This window comes from Echiichthys vipera (genome assembly GCF_963691815.1).
Source record: "Echiichthys vipera genome assembly, chromosome: 2".
NCBI lineage: Eukaryota > Metazoa > Chordata > Actinopteri > Perciformes > Trachinidae > Echiichthys > Echiichthys vipera.
The window spans coordinates 23,371,444-23,391,187 of record NC_139827.1 but is presented as its reverse complement, the minus strand read 5'-3'; the positions used below and the strand labels follow the sequence as shown (position 1 = coordinate 23,391,187).

General features: G+C 41.3%; 1 protein-coding gene across 5 annotated transcripts; it reads right to left on the bottom strand.

The window, feature by feature from the left end:
* Positions 1 to 3,634: 3,634 nt before the first annotated feature.
* LOC310957515 (pre-B-cell leukemia transcription factor 1-like) lies at positions 3,635 to 18,028 on the bottom strand. 5 transcript variants are annotated; one of them, XM_083928107.1, is made up of 10 exons: positions 17,928 to 18,028; positions 17,239 to 17,323; positions 17,037 to 17,150; positions 15,328 to 15,401; positions 7,379 to 7,623; positions 6,242 to 6,432; positions 6,013 to 6,148; positions 5,737 to 5,893; positions 5,489 to 5,558; positions 3,635 to 4,241 (listed from the first exon to the last, which is right to left on the bottom strand). In XM_083928107.1, the coding sequence occupies exons 3-9, from the start codon at positions 17,075 to 17,077 to the stop codon at positions 5,515 to 5,517; spliced, it is 888 nt and encodes a 295-aa protein (XP_083784233.1). In that variant the 5' UTR covers positions 17,078 to 17,150; positions 17,239 to 17,323; positions 17,928 to 18,028; the 3' UTR covers positions 3,635 to 4,241; positions 5,489 to 5,514. The 5 variants fall into 5 exon arrangements, with proteins under 5 accessions (XP_083784233.1, XP_083784230.1, XP_083784232.1 ...); XM_083928104.1 differs by having other exon boundaries at positions 17,037 to 17,323; XM_083928106.1 differs by having other exon boundaries at positions 17,239 to 18,017.
* Between the last annotated feature and the right edge of the window lie 1,716 nt (positions 18,029 to 19,744).

Genomic DNA, 19,744 nt, shown 5'->3' with positions numbered 1-19,744 from the left:
AAAGGGAGGACAAAGTGAAAAAGGAGAAGTGAGAGAAGCACTGAGAGATACTGACACAAGCGCAAGGAAATCTTACCACTGGCCTGACATGACATTGTGATCGTATGTCCCTCTACCACTGTCATTTCTGTAGCGCTCACTGAAGCCACCGGCGCTCCCAGCCGCCCCTCAACAATGAGCTCAACTTTGACCTCTGACACCCCCTCATTGTTTTCAGCCTGGCAAATATAAACTCCTGAGTCCTCCGGGTGCACTGCGGGCCACTGAGAAAAGAGATGATAGTTTTTATTTGTTATCTTCAATTGTGTGTGTGTGTGTGTGTGTGTGTGTGTGTGTGTGTGTGTGTGTGTGTGTGTGTGTGTGTGTGTGTGTGTGTGTGTGTGTGTGTGTGTGTGTGTGTGTGTGTGTGTGTGTGTGTGTGTGTGTGTGTGTGTGTGTGTGTGTGTGCATTATGTTCATAGTTCACCTGTATGGTGTTGACATCATTTATCTCCTTGGTAGCCAGCTGCAGGGTGGAGCCTTGGCGTTTCCAGGTCAGCTTCGGGCGCGGTCTGCCTGTGGCACGACACTCCACTGACACAGGGTTACCTATATTGACTCGCAGGGGCCCGGTGGGTGTCAGGTGCACCTTAGGAGCATCTGAAAGAGAGGACAATGACACTTTAAACCTGCAATGACAAATTTTGTGTTTTTTGTGAACACAATACTGAAATAGCATCACCTTTAAAGTGGTATCACAAACTTTTTAAGCAATTTTATTATCTTATTTGCAGTCATGTTTCTTTCCAAACGGTTGATTTTGGTGCCCAAAAAACTCCTGAAGTTCCACTACATTCACCAGCTATAGTCTCTAACTGTGTCTGTGTGCTGTTTGGTGCTGAGCAGTTAGTGTGCGAAGCGTTTTTCTCTGAAGTCAATGGAGTCAGGATTGTGCCAGTGTGAACTGTAATGCCTTAACCAAATAGTGAACACAAGCTCACGTTTGACGTTCAGCACAGCCATGGCAGTGTTACGGCCTGCAGAGTTGGTCGCCACGCAGCGGTACTGGCCCTGGTTTTCAGGTCGGGCATTAGGAACTGTCAGCACAGAGCCATCGGGACCAGTCTTTGCATTGTCTAAGAAGGAAAATGTTGAATTAACTGACACTTCACATATTATAGTTATATGTATGAACAATGCTCACATGTTATTTCTTACTGCTGACCTGGTAATGCTTGGTTGTTGCCTCTCTTCCACTCTAGTCGGATTGGCTGTGCACCGCTCCCCACCTGGCATCTGAAGCTGGCAGACGCCCCTTGGCGCACAGTAGCAGCACGGGGCTCTACTGAGATGACAGGAGCCTGACCAGCCACTGCACAGAAAGAGATAACTGATGGTACCACACACACACAGACAGACAGACACACACACACACACACACACACACACACACACACACATGCAAAACACACAAGCATACACTCTGTTAACCTTTAGACGAGTTTTGGTAAAATACAGTGTAAACACATACCGCCCCAAGGCAAACATGCTGAGCAAATACACAGATTGAACAGACTGATGTCAAAGCAAAAATTGAAAAGCAGTTAGTTGGCAGTTAAATTAAAGACAGTGTCAAATATTTGTCAGATATTTTACTAAAAACTTTTATGATACTATATGGAAGGGTTGGATTATTACAAAAACGGTAACCACACAAGTTGTTTTGGTTTGTTTTTCCCAGATGTTGTTCATTTCTATCTTGTTTGTGGTGCTCACAGCATTGAAAAATTACATTTAAAAAAAATCAACAGCAGTGTGTCTTTCCAGGAATGTCCCCTTTAATCTGGAAAATCAACATAACATGCTTTCAACAGTTTCCATAGGGACTATTTCTCGAGTAGAACGTAACTCCAATGAAAACCGTTGACACTGATGTTTGTGGATTATCCAGAGTAATCCGCTTCGAAAACGACACTGCTGTTTACTTTTATACATGTGGTATATGTTTTTTATGCTGTGTGAGCAACGTAATTTGCATAATGGAAATGCAAGACATTTTAAAACAAATTTAAATGAATAAATTTGGCGGGAAAAAATAGGAGGGGAAAATGCAAAATACACAGTCATTTAAAAATTAATACATAGAAAAAAGTAAATTAAATTAAATGGGAAATTAAATAAATAGGGGAATTAATACAAAGGCAAATAAATGAAATTAATTAAAAAAGTTGAATTTATGTCACATTGTATGGATTAATTAATTAATGCCTACATATATTTTAAATATTATTTTTCATACATTTAATGGCATATTTATTTATTCATCTAGCTAATTATTAATGTTTTAGTTATGGCAACTTCAGCCTCCATATCCAACACTCTGTGGGACCTTTTTAAAAGGAATATATAAATGTGAATGAATATGCAAATCAGAGTCCTTACCTGAACACAACAGAGAACACAGGATCAAAACCCCAGGTGAGAAATCCATGATGAACAGAGAACAGTCCCACTTTCTCTCCTGTGAACAATCTCTCTTTCACTGCGTCTCTCTCTTTTTCATGAAATCCATTTCAACCTTTAACCCCCACCTTACCATTTACCCCTTCTCCTATTCAAACACTGTCCACAAGAGCTAGTCACGTACGAAACGTTTCACTGTCCTATTGTTATTTCACAGTCTTCATTTTAATTTAATTCCAAAATTGTCTGGTGTGCCTGAATATCAGGTGACATTTTAATTGGCATGCTGGTAAGTGCTGACAAGCAGCTCATGTCACTGATATTACACGGACAGAAGTTTATAGGACACAGACTGGGGAAAAAGTACAAAAGCTGGACTTTGCAATAATCTTTAAGTGTATCAAACTACAGTACATGGAGACACTGATCTCATCACTTTAATCAGAGTATTATTCTGCTTTCCAAGAGAATGATTTCTCTTCCGTCAAACTCCATGTGCCTGTGTTGTATCGACCAGTGAGCAAACTGCAATAAATGGCTGATGAAACAGATTTCAAAGACCTTTTAACTAGTTTTAATTCAGTGATAGGCCGCCAAGATTCAGGATAATAAGTAACTATTGTCATTACATCATCACTCTATATGTTCATTGCGTCCTCTCAATTCATAACCCCAATTTATTCTAATCACATTTGCAATAATTATTCATCATCCTATAAATTCTTACATTGTGTAGCACTCACTACACTGTGTAACTGTTCATCTCAGCAGCTCCTCCAGCACATAAATGACCAATACACTTAGATATAAAGCCTTTCTCTGTGTATCGGGTCTCAAGGTTTGTTGACATTCACCATTAAAGATTAACTAGAGAAAGAAAGAGAGTAAGAGTAAAAGAAGTAAAACAGGGGAAAACAAGTCTGGTCTGGCAGGAAAACCAGTTGTTCAAATATCCAGGAGGCAATAAGATGCAGTGGCACTGCTCAACACTAGAGGGCACAGATGAATGAAAACTATACTGATGCAGTATGATCTGAAACTGAAAACTATACCTGATCTCTTGCATTAAAGCCTATTTGGTCAGTTTCAAAAGCCTTTAAGAAACAAAGAAATATTGTACTGACATTCCTATAAATAGAAACAAACTCAAACCAGTTCTTGTCTGAAGCAAAGAAAATTTTAATAAGTGACAATGTTTTATTCATTTTTGGTAATTTCTTAAACTTAAAAAGAAAAAAGACATAATAAAATCGTAGTTCAACATCTAAAAATGACTAACATGCTTTATTTTTGTCATTTTCTTATTTTGATACTTTGAAATAAAATGATAAATCTGGTTTAAGGCCACATACAGGCCATAAACCTTCATACAGTGTACGATTCACTGTAGGTGAAGCAGTACATTAAAAAAAGTTATTTTCATTATTTATTTGTTTTCTTTTTTAAAAATGGTGTGAGTAATAGTCAAAAGAAACAGGAAAAAATAGAGGTTGTCAACACATTCCTAAAGTGGCGGGCTTAAAAAAAACCATGTGTTGGAGAGATGTTAGAAAGAAAGCAAAACCGAGACAAAACAAAACAGGAAAAAAAAAATGCTGCAGAGTTTTGGTAATGCTCTGTTTGTGGCTTGTCTGGAGGTCGGCCTACAGTCTGGGTTGTATTAGTCTGAGGAGCAGGATGGAGAATGGGGAGGGAGAGATGGAGCATCAGCTGGAGGTGACGTAGAGTTTGCTCTCTGGTGCTTTGGGTGTAGGGAGATGAGAGGAGGAATCACTACTGTCCTGCCAGCCGCCATCACCCTACAGAAACACACGTGGGAAAGGACAGATATAACTTCAGATCCACCAACCAGATTAATACTTCAATTTGTGCAATTTATGTTTGCTAAGATATTCTTATTATTCACAACACTACAGTATCCCAATTTCTGAATCATCATGTATTTCAGAAAAATCCTTCATGTCTTATAACAGGGAAAAAAACACCTTTCAGTAATGTATACATTTTTAAACTATGATCTACCAGCATGTTTAAGTCCACTATTCATCGTCTTTTTAAAATCTCTGTTCGTACGTCTGTCTGTCCTTCGATTTTCTCGACAACCGTTTATCCGATCGACTTAACACTTGGTTGGTGTGTTGCTGAGGACCCGAGGAAGTGCAGCATTTAGTGTTAGCTCTCACGATCTACGGGACATATTTATTACCAGTGCGTTATGTACACACTGTGAAGGGGACACCTACTAACTGTTACAATGCCGAATGGCATGCTGGATACAGCTCGCTTTCCGTCACTCGCTACAGGACATTCAAGACGGGCTTAACAAGGAGAGGCTGGAGACTGTGAATTGAAGCAAACTCAAACATTTCAAGCATCAGTGATGTAACTGAATGAGTGCTTTTGTTCCCAGATAGCCTGGTCCCAAATAGCTAGCTGATAACACACGACACGTATACTCTAGCACTGCTAGGAGACGTAACTGTGTCGTGGAAGGTGAATTGCTCAGGACCAGGAAGCGCAGTGCAGAGTGTGAAGTTGTTTGGATTAATGTTGCTTGAAAAAGCTGCAAACAGCATTACTGGAGGCCAAGCAATCGGCCCTTTTCAAAAAGTTAGTTTTCAACGGGCACCGCACAAGCTTTGGCAATTAAGTCTTTTAATGAACACTTTGGTTCTTGTCCCTTTCTTACAGTTCTAGATGTATAACACATGCTATTAAACACCTCAGCCGCTGTCCATGAAATGTGTTTTTAACAGTTTCGATGATTTTCTCATTTTGGCCACTTCTGCTCAACAATAAGTAAGGAAGGCGCACAGTCAATACCTTTCTTCCTTATGGCAGAATAAAATGTTGGTTAAAATTTCATCTAATGCTCAACAACACTTCAAGTGTCCAGTAGTGCTGCATATGTAAAGGAACTTCGTCAAATGGCTCTACAAAAGGTGTCACGCCATACCACATGCTAACACAGGGAAAGGCTGTTACCATGACTACTCATTTGGAGAGTGTGTAACTATAGCAACAGTGTGTAACCATAGTTACTCACATGGACACAGAGAGGCAGCCGGGTCCTCATAACCTCCCGTCAGGAGTGTAACACGGGGCTGGGTATCCTCCTATTGGCATACACATATTTTAATACTTTGACCAACACACTGTTCTTCCAGACAAGACTGACTGCTTTTAGGGATATCATGAGCTAGTTGGTCAACTAGGGCACGGCCAGCTCAAGTGGCACCAAAGTCACATGACTGAAAATCTGGGGGAAAAAACAGAGGTTTACTTGTGGTTTACCTGAGTTTGGTGTGGCTGGGGAGTTGGCTTGGCTTGCCTGTGAAGAAACACTGGCAGCGTCCACAGCTGTCTTCACAGCGTACCGGTTTGCTTCCTCCTGCAACTTTGCAACATTCCTCTTATACCGAATCCTCTTGTTTCCAAACCAGTTGGCCACCTGAGAGTCAGAGAGGTAAAAACAAGTCAAGCCAAGAAATGCAGCTAGCTTCATTACACTACACCGTGTCCGAGTACAGCATGTGTGCTTCATCAATTTCTTAACGTTGACATCCTGACCTGAGAAACGGTGATGGAACACTTCCTGGCCAGGTCCTCCTTGGCCTCCTCACTTGGGTAGGGGTTTGCCAGATGGGAGTAAAAATATGTGTTCAAAATCTCTGCCGCCTGCTTGCTGAAGTTTCTTCGTTTCCGCCTGACAGAAAAGAGCGATGTCGTAAGTACACTGTCATACACTGGAAGACGCGAGTTAAGAGGAGGCAGGAAAATAAACAAGTCCAAAACCCACCTGGCATCCAAGAACCTGGAGCGTAGGATCATGACAGCTTCACATGTGCTCTGCTTTAACTGCATCTGGATAGTGCTGAACTTGCGGTGAATGATTCCCACCATTCGCTCAATCTCTTTGGGTGAGATGGGCCGCGTACGTGACTGCTCCCTTAGCAGGTTCATCACGTGGTCGGTGAATTCATTGCATGCCTGTATGGGAGGAGGGGGTGAGTAGGTCAGGTATCAAGGTATTAAGGGAACAGAGGGATAAAGAAACTAACGCAAACATCAATCATGTTTTTTAAATGCAGAAAAAACTTGGTAAATTAGGCAATGGGCTCCTTTTCCATTGCCAGTAGATAAGTACGCCTTTTTTGTTTCAGTTTTTTTTTTTGGTTTCCTGTTCGATGTCACAAATGCGCCAGAAACAGTAGAAAGCAGCATGGAGGCCAGTGAAAATGTTCATTTTATATCTGTTATTTATGCAGTCTCTCTTTAAAACTCTATGACTGATTTAGAACTATGTCCGAGCACTGCTTGAGCAGAGATGGACAGAATTTCTGGCTGAGATGACAGAGAGACTAAAGTGTAGCAGAAGTTACAGACGGAGGCGATGTGTGCGATAGCAAATTAAGGGAACACTGGCAAAAATAAGCTTTATTTGGATAATGACTGTAACCTTTCGCACCGAAGACGACAGCCAGAGGTTAGTGGGTGTTAGTGGCTCTTTTTGTCCAGTGAGAAAGCAAGATGTTCTTCATCAAAACCACTTAAGCCTAAATATAACCCACTGGTTTTACAAGCCAATCACTGCACTTGTGCCCAAAACCCTGATGGTATCCATAACTTTGCTTCTCTGGTATCCCAAAACCAAATTATTACATTCAGAAAATACTTCTGGTACTCCGTTCTGAGTGGCTCAGTGACAGTGAGTAAAAAAACGTTATAAAATAATAAATCTATGAGATGACAGCGGATTACTTAATCAATTACTAAATTGATAAATTAATTTCTAATTTCAGTATGTCATTATTTTGCAATTATTACAATAAAAAACATATGTATTATGTATTATGATGTGTCACAGTAGAGCCGTGGAGAATTGTCCAGCTTCTCCAGTTGTAAAATCACTGAAAAACCTGTTAAAATATCACACCTGTTGGTATTTCTCCAGTTCAGCGTGGTACATCCGTCGTATCTGAGCGAGCTTCTCCTTGTACTCGCTGTGTTCTACATTCGCTTCTTCAGGTGACCCTCCGGCTGCCGCGGCAACCACCGCCGCCGCTGCAGAGGCGCCGCCCCTCTCCGGACCTGCAACCCCCTCTGCTAACAGCATGTTGTCCAGTCGCATGAACTGAGGGTCTGGACTGTCATCTTCTTGGACGCCTCGGATGCTCAGAGCTGTGGAAATGGATAGAAACAGTCACGAACACATCAGATGTGATCTTTTTTATTTATGGCTGTTCTTAATTCATGTTGGGGTGGGGTTTTTTTTTTCTTGGAGTAAAATTACTTCTATTTAAATGAATTCAGCGTTCAATGCTTTATATGTTCAAAATGTGGAGCATCTTTTAATCAGTGGCTTTGAGATTAGAATGAACTGAAACATTAAGGGGAAGCTGAATAATAACTTCCCTTATATTCTGCTTATGCAACACTGAAATGTTCATTCACAATTTCTCCCTCAGCTCTGTAGAACTAGAAAAACAGGATGCATCACATAAGCAAGAACGACTACACGACATGAGTAGACATTAGGCAACCGGCTGTTATTTAGTCAATCCTTTAAGCTGCTTCCAAACATTGTAAATGCTTCTGATCAGTTGTCTGTTTTAGTATGTCAAATTTAAATTTTTAAATAAATATTTTACATAATTAGCAGCTTCTTTGCAGATTTCATCTTATTCAAAGTATCTAATTTCTTTAAATATAAAGTTGAACAGAGTTGAACCACTCAACCACCGGGCGTCCCAGATTTCATTTTTCACGCAGTATACAACTAAATTAGTAACATCCAATTGTGTACAACTTGATGGAGTTGTGTGAGTTTTTGAGCACAACTAGTGTTCCTTTCACAGCCAGCAGAGAGCACTCTCTCACAATACAGAGCCACAACAAACGATTTCCTCTATCAGATTCCTTCATTCTGCTCCTTCTGATTTGTCCTATCAGAATGCCCTCAAAAACAAAGTTGAAAAACTATCTGGTAGGCACTCGGGAAACAAGTCCCAGTTTTTAATCTCACATGTCCAAGATACTTTAGCTTGTCTCTTCCTAGACAACAGCCGGCTAATGGCCTATGGTATCATAAATACCACATCAAATGAAATAAACAGTCCAAACAGCACAGCTAATCTTGATCAAACATGAGAGAAACCACTATTTAATAGACAGGGAACAGCTAGCAATATAAAAACTGAGTGACAGAAAAAACATAGCAGTTTGTTGGAGGCAGGGGGATCAAGTCTTAAGTGGTATCTTCATACTGGGGCAACTGCAGTCGATATATATCGATTCTATATTTTTCTATACCTTTTCTATCGCAATGTTGGCGAACCAGCTGCTGATCAGCGTCACAGCAATATTGATATAATTTTGTCCCTTTCTGATCCTTTCACATTATGTTCCAATGAGTTCTTAAAAATTTTAAAAAATGCTTTACATTTGTCATTTAATTCACACAGGAGTATATAGAAATATGCTTTATGTGGCTATTTAGACAATTTATTTATTGAATTACCAGAAAACTTGTTATATCATACACCTCATTATATTATGAAATGACCTACTGACATATATTGGGATAGAAGATTTTGGCCATATCGCCAAGCCCTTCCAGGAGGGATGTTTACATAAGGAAAAACTGTAGCTGTTGCTATAGTAATGATGCCAGCTTTCCTTGGCATCCCCATGCCCAAACAAAAAACAGCCACATATACACAAGCATCCTTGCACACACACACAGCTGTTAATTAACGCCAGCTCTTAAGGAGAGACTAAAGACCCAGTGAAAAATTAAGGCTCATTTGAGAGGTCGTTAATTTGCACAGCTATGCAAATTAGGTGGCAATTACAAGGTAGTTCCAGAGATCACATTCATAATCCCACAACGAGGGCAATGACAGCCTCTGCATCTGGCTAACAGCATCCATGCAGACACACACAAACACACACACGCATATAAACACATATCAGAAGCACTAGTGATTTCGTTAACCACATTACAGTACGGTAATATGGTTAATATGTGAAATATGGATGTAATCTTACATCCAAATATGAGTATACTGCACCTGATGTACCATATTAACCGCATTATAATATATTCCAACAACTCTCAAAGTAATACATGCTTATGTAGCCTGACTGGCAGGGGCACCTGTGTGAGCCTGCCATGCCTACAGATCACAGACTGTAAAGAAGATCCACCAGTTTCTCAGAGGTTTGGACAAAGAGGAATAATAAGCAGTTCACCGGAAAGGGCTTCTCCACATTTGCATCCCCTTTTCCATTCTTCCTTCATTTAGATGCATTTTCCTGTCTCATTATTCCTTAACTTCAATTTCTCTTTCATTCCTTTCAAAGGCACCTGGTTTCGTCCTAATATTTTCTTTTTTTTTTAAGACAGATTATTTTTTGGGCAGTTTTCAAGCCTTTTATTAGATAGGACACACAGGAAATGGGGTGAGAGGGAGAGGGGGAGACATGCAGCAAAGGGCTGCAGGTCGGAGTCGAATCTGCGAGGCCCATCAGCCTCTTTACATGGGGCGGCTGCTCTAACCACTCAGCCACCAAATGCCCCTCGTTTTTATTTTCTGAGACAAGTGGAAAATCAGAGAGAAAAACATTTACTGTAACCATAAAATATACATTTGGTTTATTATATGTAGGGAGTGGAGTTTCTTTTGTCCTGTCCATTTATACCAAGGTAAAGGGAATATTGGAAGCATCCCTCAGTTAAATACAATAAAATTCAAGAGCACCAAACTACAGTCAACAAAATGGCAATTTAGTTGAATCAACACCTCTCATAAACGGTTTCAACAAAAAAAAATTATTATTATACTTTCATGAAAGTAGGATTTCTTGCAGTATTGTTATATTAGATTGCAATAGTTTTGGCTAGGTGTACCTAATAAACTGGCAACTGAGTGTCTAAGAAAAGTGTAAAAGCGGCAGAGTGGATAAGAGAAAAGCAAAGACAAGTATATTCAAAGGTGGCATGGCTCCATTACTGTTAATTACTTAATAATTAGTCCAGAGTTCGGGCCAGCCTTCCAGATTGTGCATTCAACAGACTCACTGGGCAAACACTCACACCCACTCACACACAGGAGTGCACCGGATAAAGAGATGATCTGTGGTCCATGACGCTTCGTGGAACAGAGCGAGTAAATCCAGCTTTGTGAACCCAGTTGGGGGCCGTGGGTGGCAAACCGCCCCCTACTGAGAATCTGTTTGTAGTTAAGGCTGACAGTACGCCGGGGTCTGGAGATTATCAGCTGTCTGCCAATCCATGAAACACAACCATTACTGCCTCCCTCCAACTCATCCATCAATCTGTCCCTCCCTCGTTCTTGTCATTTCTTCTGTTTTCTTACTTTGCCTTTGTCCTATTTTGTAGGCCGTAGCACTCTCAAAAATTCCCAGAAAAGGGATGATAAAAATAGAGAGCTGTATCGGGAATAGCAAGATGAAGGAGTCAGGAAGGAGGGAGAAGAGCAGTTTTTTGGACTTTCGCTGTCATGTGAGTTATTTTAATGGTTCTAACTTGGGAAAGAGAGGAAGAGAACGAGACACAGAGAGCAGAGAAAGAGAGGCAGCACAAGCTTGGTCAAGACAAAGAGGAGTAATGTCTTCTTCCGTATCTAGATAACTTCTACAGTAATCTAGATAAGGAAACTGACTGGAAGCCTAGAAAACCACAGAGTGATAAAATGTGTTTAGAGCAATGTTTCTGGAAGCAGAAACTTTTCTGCTTTTGATGGAATTGGTCAGAGTAGTGGGAAGGAGCAACAGCACACTAGGGCTGCATAATAAAGTTACAACTTGAGCGATAAACACATTGTGAAAGACAACGACACATCGCAAAAGAGGAATTTTTCAGTTAGTTGAATGAGAGTATCAGTAGAAAACTGCAATTTAAAATGTAATTCATTCCTTTTTTCAACGGTGCCCTTTCAGTTCAATGTTCAATTGATGAAATAAAATTATCCTTTCAGTTTTTAAATTCAAAAACCAGTTTGTATTATTTTGCAGTATACTGGAAATAGCAGAAAGGCGAAGTACATTTTAATATCCATTTATTTATAGCAAAGTAATACCGTACAATACAACATTCAACAACGTAATCGCACATTTTCCTCATATCGCCAGCCCTACAACACACCAATGGAAAAAAGGATGAAACAACAAATGGCTTTTCAAATACAAATGCTATGTGTGAATTAGGATACAGACCATGGGTTCAAAACACATTTGGCCATTATATCCTGGGTTCCTGACCAATAAAAGGACTAATTTCACTACCAGAATAGGATCCATTCAGTCCGATAACATTTTGAAAGTCTAGAAGATAGAAGATAGAAGATTTAATCCCTGTTTAATTTAGCCGAGGGTTAAACCGGAAGTAGGTGGAAGTCGCGACTGTGTCTGCTCTATGGGCCCAAAAGTGCGGAAGCATTGCCGATCATCCAGTAATTTACCAATGGCCGTGGAACTTTTTGGGCTTCATGCGCCACAGAGCAACTCTCATAGGAATGACCGACGACACTCCTCCAACAATGTTTCCAGTTCACTTTATACATCCATCGGTAGTCAACAAGCAAAAACAACTGAAGCAGAGGTTAATGGATGGTTTGGTGAACTTTTCATGGCTGTCCCCCTTTCTAAGCATGATGTGGGGAGGGTTTTTTAAGCGTTTAAATACCAAGAAAGCAGCAGGACCAGACGCTATCAGTGGCCGAGTCCTCAAACTATGTGCTGACCAACTAGCGCCAGGGTTCACAATGATATTCAACCTGTCCCAACCTGTCAGTCTGCCATACCCACTTGCTTCATCAAGTACACCATCATTCCTGTGGCCAAGAAACCAAGACCAATCTGCCTGAATGGCTAGCGCCCAGTGGCACTTACCTCTGTGGCGATGAAATGCTTTGAACGGCTGGTCAAGGATTACATCTGCTCCCCACTACCCAGCACAGTGGACCCACTACATTTTGCCTACCATCCCAACGGATGTGCACATCCTCCACACCATCTTATCTCACCTGGAAAAGAAAGGAAGCTATGTGAGATTGCTGTGCATTGACTACAGTTCAGCGTTTAACACCATAGTTCCCTCCAGGCTTGACCCAAAGCTCAAGGACCAGGGATTAAACACCTCACTGTGCATGTGGATCCTTGACTTCCTGACAACCAGACCTCAGGCGGTGAGGGTGCAGAAACACTCCTCATCCACCCTCATCCTTAACACCGGAGCACCCCAGGGCTGTGTTTAGAGCCCACTGCTGTACTTTCTGTACGCACACGACTGTGTAGCCACTTTCAACTCCAACACCATCAAGTTTGCTGGTGACACAGCTGTGGTGGGCCTGATCACAAATAACAATGAAAAGGCGTACCTGAAAGAAGTAGAGGGCAAAACGAAAACCTACTCAGGAACATCAGCCATTCTAAGGAGATGATAGTGCTCTTTCGGAAGAAGCAGGGAAGGAACTACGCCCCCTTAATATCAACAGGTCCTCAGTGGAGAAGTTGGACAGCTTCAAGAACCTTTGGTATCCTCATCTCCGGGGGCCTGATCTGGGCACTGCATTCTGACTCAGTGGTGAGAAAGGAAAGGTATAGACTGTTTCACCTCAGACCGCTGCAAGAATAAAGGTTAGGAGAATCATCAAAGATCCCAACCACCCAGACAACAGCCCTTTCTTCCTGCTGAGGTCAGGAAGAAGGTATTGGATACACCAGGCCAGCACTGAAAGGCTCAGGAAGAGCTTCTACCCTTAGGCTATGAGGATCCTAAATGAGGATCTCCCCTCAAAATGTATATTAATCCGCCACTGAAAATAGTGCCCAATAAATGCACTATTTACTTCTGTTTGAATAACTTGGGGCAAAAACTAAAGTGCCAAACTGTTTAGAGCCCCACTTCAGACACGTGTCAAACTATGCCGATGTGATTGATAATTAGTTTAACATGGATTTCCCACATAAAAGTACTGGAAGCATATCCACCGTTTCTCCCTCCCTGAGGAATTCTGCATTTGGACTCTTCCTGCCCTTTGTTGCTCGTGCCCACGTGAACTCTCGATAGACTCTTGGGTAATTATGCTCTAGGTCCTACCCTGAGGTTGACAAGCAGGCCCGGGGTACGCGAACAGCTCATCAAGATGAGGCATTGGAGAGAATCAGCCATAGGCTTTCATGCTTGAGCCGGCCTCAGACAGGATGCGGAGCCCCTTGGGCGGCTCAGTGACTCGCGCTATGGCACAAGGTGCAACTTGTGGAGCCCCACAGGTGAATGGACAGACACGGAGCCCAAGCTGCCTGCCCATGGAGCTAACGTTAGCGATCTGCAAGTAAGTTATAGATTGTGCGTCCTGAACCCGGCATCAGTCAGACCCAGACTCAACTTAAATCTGCAACTAGCAAACGTATCAGAATGGAGTAGATAGTTTCTAGATTAGATTCTGTTGTTTGTTAGCTTGTTAGCTTGTTAGCTTGTAACTGTCTGTGGCTGATAGCTATATGATGGCAGTGTGTTTTCTCTCTGTTCTGACAGTCTGCTCTGAGCTGGAAGTTTCATTTTATTATGCCGGTGATGCATCGAATAGTGTTTCACATATCAGACAGCAATTGGTTTACGTATTAGTGACGTACCAACTAAAGCTTGCCCGGAATACGTTTGAATTTCAAATTGCAATTCAGGAGAGGAATGTGAAAACAACTCTCAACTGACAAATTTTCTCTCAGATACAAGTCACTATAGTCAGTGTCAAACATTTTTCAGGACAGAAACAGACGAAAAAAGCATTTTTGGAATGGAAGAGGACTTCAAGAAAATTACTTTTACCTTTTTAAAACTATAAATCTGTGACTTGGTCTTTAGTAGGGAAAGATCAGCTTGGAGCTGAGTGTCACAGACAAAGTAGTGAATCACAAAGTACTGATGAAATTTCTGTTTTTTAAGTTGTTAAAAAGATAATAATACAAGCCATATAATTTTATCATCTTCACAATTAAGAAGAGCTGGCTGAGATAATCTGACTCACAAGATGTAGACTGTTGGGATAAAGCCTGCCATTGGCCACCTGTTTCAGCTGGAATTCTCCTCCCCTTCCGCTCTCTATTTTGCAAGGGCATCATCGTTCCATCCAGAGCTTAGTGCCGCCCAAGGCCATTGTGACTGGTTTAAAAATACAAACAAGCCAGATCGTTTTTCCCCTCTCCCCTATCTCCAGCGTTGACACGGTGCTGTGGAGATAGGTCTGGCAATGCGAGAATAGGGCTGAGAGGGGTTGCAGTCAACGTTCCCACTTCCATAACAAAGCTACATACGCTGTGACTAAAACGCAATGAGTTTCCAAGCCAAGTAAATGAAATGAGGTAATGAAGAGTGCTGCTGTGTCGTTCAGATTGTCTCTGCTTTGTGTGTGGAAGGGGTTCTCTGCTCAAAAGCCAAGTAAAGGAATTGAATGTTAGGATCTAATATTTAGATATACAATCGTTGTAACGACCATACCTGCTACTATACAGTTCATGCTGCTGGCACACACTCCTAATGTCGACAACCAAGATTCAATGATCCTGTTGCTCCCATGCATTTCTCGCAGCAGTAGATGCAGGACGCCTAGGAAAATGTAGCCAGCCTAATAAACAATATGCTTATATTGTTCTCTTTCTGTCAGATGTGAGATGTGTCATCATAGTTTCTCCTTAAATGCCTTTTCCTTATATTCTCAATTTGACCTAAAATGATGGAAGTGCTATAAGCCAAGCTCTACTGTATGTGAACTGTGGTGATAACTTAAACTACAATCACAGATGCACTGAAAGAGTAAAAACGCTTATCCTTATCAGCATGGACACAAACAGGCAACTTACCTGTCCTTTCCTTGATCTCACACAGGACACTGAAGAGGGCGGGCTTCATTCTGTGGCAGTTTAAAGCATGTTTCCTTTTATAGAAAATGGAAGAAAGGGGGACAGAGATTGTGAATTACAACTGGTTATGAGCACTGAACAACAGATCATGTAGACACATTCCAAGTCAGCGCTGAACAGACTGGATTGAGATGATTGAGTGTGCAACCAGACCTGTTCAAGCCTTTGACTGAAAACAGGCCTGAGCACATACTGTAGGTAGCTGCCTAACTTTTTCACCTTAGTGAAGGAAGACAACCAAAGATTGACTGCACAATCATGCAGAAACTTTGAAAACTTGAAAAATTAAACATATTCAACATATTATCAATACTGCAATATGTCATACTGTTTTCTAATATGCAATATTGATTCTCTGATACCAGTATTCTGCCACTCACTGAGGCATGGTCATAGTTTTTTCCCCACAGTTTAAGACTATTTGAAACTGTAGATCCTGCCACACATCAAAATTGCTTTTGAAAAGTGGTTTGTTTGGCAAGTTTTTTCGCAACTTGTTATAAAAACTGTGAAATATTCATGTAATAGAGATGTTCCAATGCTATTTTTTTTCCCTTTCTGATACCAATTTTGATACCTGAACTTCCTGTCGGTCAGTAGGGTTAAACCCTTTTTAAAACATGAACAATATATGATCAAATCTTTTAGTATCCAGCCTAGTCAGTAGTAATGGAAAATGAGTATTAATGAACTACTTTAAAGCACTATTTTTTCAGGGGGGTAAATGACATGGTATCGAATCGTGCATAGACTTGCATGCACGGTTCACGGTTACCAATACCAGGATTTTAGGCAGTTTTGTTGGCATTTTCATTACTGGTATCGATATCTGAACACATCTAGCTATTTTAATGTGAGAAGAACATCAGGAGAGGGAGAACGCACCACAGTGATTATAGTATCATTAGCTGAATGAAGGACAAACAAATGTGGCTTGACTGATATAAACTATGCTTCCATGTCTCTTTTAAGTGGTATACCTACATTTTTAGTTACACAGATAATTTGATGCCTCAGATTAATTGATTTTACTGTGTAAATGTGTAGCGCAGTATCGTCTTTGTTGAGATACTATTTTGAGAAAACCACTCTAGTTTTGTATTGTTCGTTACAAGAGTTGGCTGATGTGATTGAAATTCTCACAATATCAATGAGAATACTTTCCCCAGTGTGAATAACAATAAAGCGAATGAAATAAAAATCACATATATAATAATTCAAGTTAAACTAAAACATGTAAACTGCATTCTGCTGTTGAACTTTACATGGAACCAAAGTCTTCACACGTACAATTTAGTTTCTTTTTCAAATTAGTGGGAAGCTATCATTAGAAGACATTGAATAATACTGAATGATTAATTATCCCTATGAGTTTAGCGTGTGATTTTAAGGCCTTTAATGCAGTGTTATGGAGCCAGTAGTGCCTTGATGCTGGTGATAAGGCCTGTTGTGATGCAAAGCTGAAGAGGGGGCAAAAAAAGAAATAAAAATACAGCAGTAATGTGAACGTAGGGGGCGTTATTACACTGTGTGATGTGTTTAAGACTGAGTTGAGGGGATACAGCGATGATTTCCCCCTGTGCAGACTCAAATCCAACTGTTAAACATGTTTTTGCCTTCTATCAGGCCTTATCTGGTCATGTTATTACCTGGCCTGGGCCTCATCCAGACTCTCATCTGTGATGACCATGATCTGCTGGAGGATGTCTCCAATGTCCTGCTGCTGTGGCTGCTGCTGCTGCTGAGCGAGGTTGTGATGTTTCCTTATGTTGTCAGGATCACCCACATCATCATGAGACAGTCCAGAAAGTCCAATATGACCCAACATCATGCAGGCCTGGTCATCCATACCTACAATGTGCCTCTTATTGTGGAGGGAGGGAGATGAGAGGAGGAGGGACGCTACCAAAGGGGTTTCCTTCTCCAACTTTCAGCACTTAAAAAACGAGAAAAGTTTCCCATAAAAAAACATACAGGGCTCAAAACTGAGACAAGTGTTAACCTCGACTGGAGCTGTGTGCTTGTCTCGGTCTGAGTAACAAAGGGTAAGAGACAGAAGTGCAGCAGCCTTAGTATTTACTGGAGAAAACGCTACAAAACAAGGGCTCTAGAAACAGTGGTTCTTCTTTGGCATGGGAGGGCACGGCTCACAAATTTAGCTTTTAGTCAGATACGGTTGTTTTTGTGAGTAGCCTGACGCGTGTACGTAACGTCTTTTCTTCCCCCCGAAAAGACGACCGGGAGGCTCCAGAAAAAAAATTACCAAAACCGGCTTGTTACAAAGCTCGTTGGTGTTTCGAGAGGCTGCTCTGCTCTTGCGTGTTGAATAATGGTGTGAACATAGCTCTATCTAATGACCCGGGAGCCCCCTCGATGTCGTCGTCTCCGCCTGCTCTCCTTTTATCCATGAGTCCCGTCTACTGCTCGGTAATTAAAAGTGAGAACCGACGCGGTCACCCAAAAGACGGTCTAGGAAAGGTCTTCTCGAGGAGTTTCATCTATTTCGGTCCGTCCAAGTCCCGCACAAACAAGGTTTGTACCCTTTAGTTGTTGCTTATTGCCTTTTTTTTCTTTCCCTGAACGGCTGCTGTCCCACTCCTCCCAGAAAAACACCATGGAGCAATGCCGTCCTCTTGTCAAAATACACAGGATGAGAAAACACTACTTCCGCTCAAACATTTCACACTAATGCACCTTCACGCAGATAACCCAATTGTGTTTAATGACGACGAGACTGAGAAAACTCAGTGGGCAAGCCGTGTTCATGTTCATGCAAAGTTTTTTTTCAGCTCGTAAATCAGTGCAAAATGCCAGAACACACACAAATGCTCAAGATGTGTTTTTGGAGCAGACTAGATTGTACCATATTCAGGGGAGCCTATTTTGTGAATAGGCACAGTTCTGTCCTTCTGTATCACCATTTTGTTTACATTAGTTTCCAGTCTACCTCTGGATTTCTGACCTTTGTTTCTGCTGGTCGGCCCATGACAATGGCAGAATTACTATGTCGTAATATCCAATAATCTATTTGGACTGCATATATTATGTAGAGTAATCTAATTAATCTGGACATATTTAGCGTATATGTGCTCTAATTCAAAACCCTTCTCATCTGCATGTGTGAACATGTACTTAAAAAATGCTGTTAGAGTCTGCAGGTAAACGGCAAAATGATAAATTATAGAGAAACTACGGACGATAGAAACTGACACAGAAAAAGCTGCAGGGCATTCACAGAATAATGTTTGCTGTTGCTACTTTGCAAAATCAGTTAACCTACACAGAAATGAAACTATGGTTTAATTGCAGCGTTTTAGTACTTTTATTTTGAAAGTAAGCGTGATTAAATTCCGGCCTCTTTCTGGCTTTTTCTGGTTCCCTTGACGCAGCTCTCCATCAGTATGTCGGCGGGCTCCGGGGAATGCTGCAGTTTGACTTGAAACCGCGAGGAGGCCATCATTTCACCATGGAAACAATGTTGTTGTTGATGTGTTGATGGTGACGATGATGCTGCCAATAATACAATATCGTGTGTGTGTGTGTGTGTGTGTGTGTGTGTGTGTGTGTGTGTGTGTGTGTGTGTGTGTGTGTGTGTGTGTGTGTGTGTGTGTGTGTGTGTGTGTGTGTGTGTGTGTGTGTGTGTGTGTGTGTGTGTGTGTGTGTGTGTGTGTGTGTGTGTGTGTGCCTAAAAGGTGCCCTGCTCCTACAGAGACCGCATCTAATGATGACCTCATCTTTGGGCAACATATATACTGTATTTTATATCGGAATTGTGGTATGAAATTAATGCCATTGATGTTGGATATCATATAATAACACATGCTTGGTGTATTTTCCTGGTTTTAACGGCTGCATTACGGTAAAGTTATTTACAACAGACTATAGCCACTTAGCCATTATATCCACTTCACTGATGATTATCAAAAATGTTATGTGTAGACTAAATATTTTCCGTGAGAGCACAGAACAGAACAGAACAGTCAACCCTACGATATGGTCCAAAATATTGTGATATTTGATTTTCTTTATGTCGCACAGCCCAACCTCATCGTATAGTAGGCTATTATAATTAAATACACTTAGGTTACTGCCTTCTTCTCACGTCTGTAGTGGGAAAACCCTGTGTGAGGTGGTGGTCTCCAGGATATATGGTGTTTCTGCACTCACTTCAGTGTGACTGAGACTGCAGTGTGTGTTTCTTTTGCACATAAGCTTTGATGCATGTGTGTCTACTGCTGTCACTCTAGACAGGAGGCTGACTTAATAGAAAAGATGAATGAATCCCCCAGCATAGTAAGAAGTACCAGAGCGTCTGAACCTGCTCTCTCATTCAGTCTATATCACTCTCATATTTACT

Coding starts and splice junctions, on each gene's coding strand:
- LOC310957515 (XM_083928104.1), bottom strand. CDS start 17,236: ATGGATGACCAGGCCTGCATGATGTTGGGTCATATTGGACTTTCTGGA. Junction 15,402..17,036: donor CTGGATGAGGCCCAGGCCAG/GTAATAACATGA, acceptor TTTCTATAAAAG/GAAACATGCTTTAAACTGCC. Junction 6,149..6,241: donor TCCAGGTTCTTGGATGCCAG/GTGGGTTTTGGA, acceptor CTTTTCTGTCAG/GCGGAAACGAAGAAACTTCA.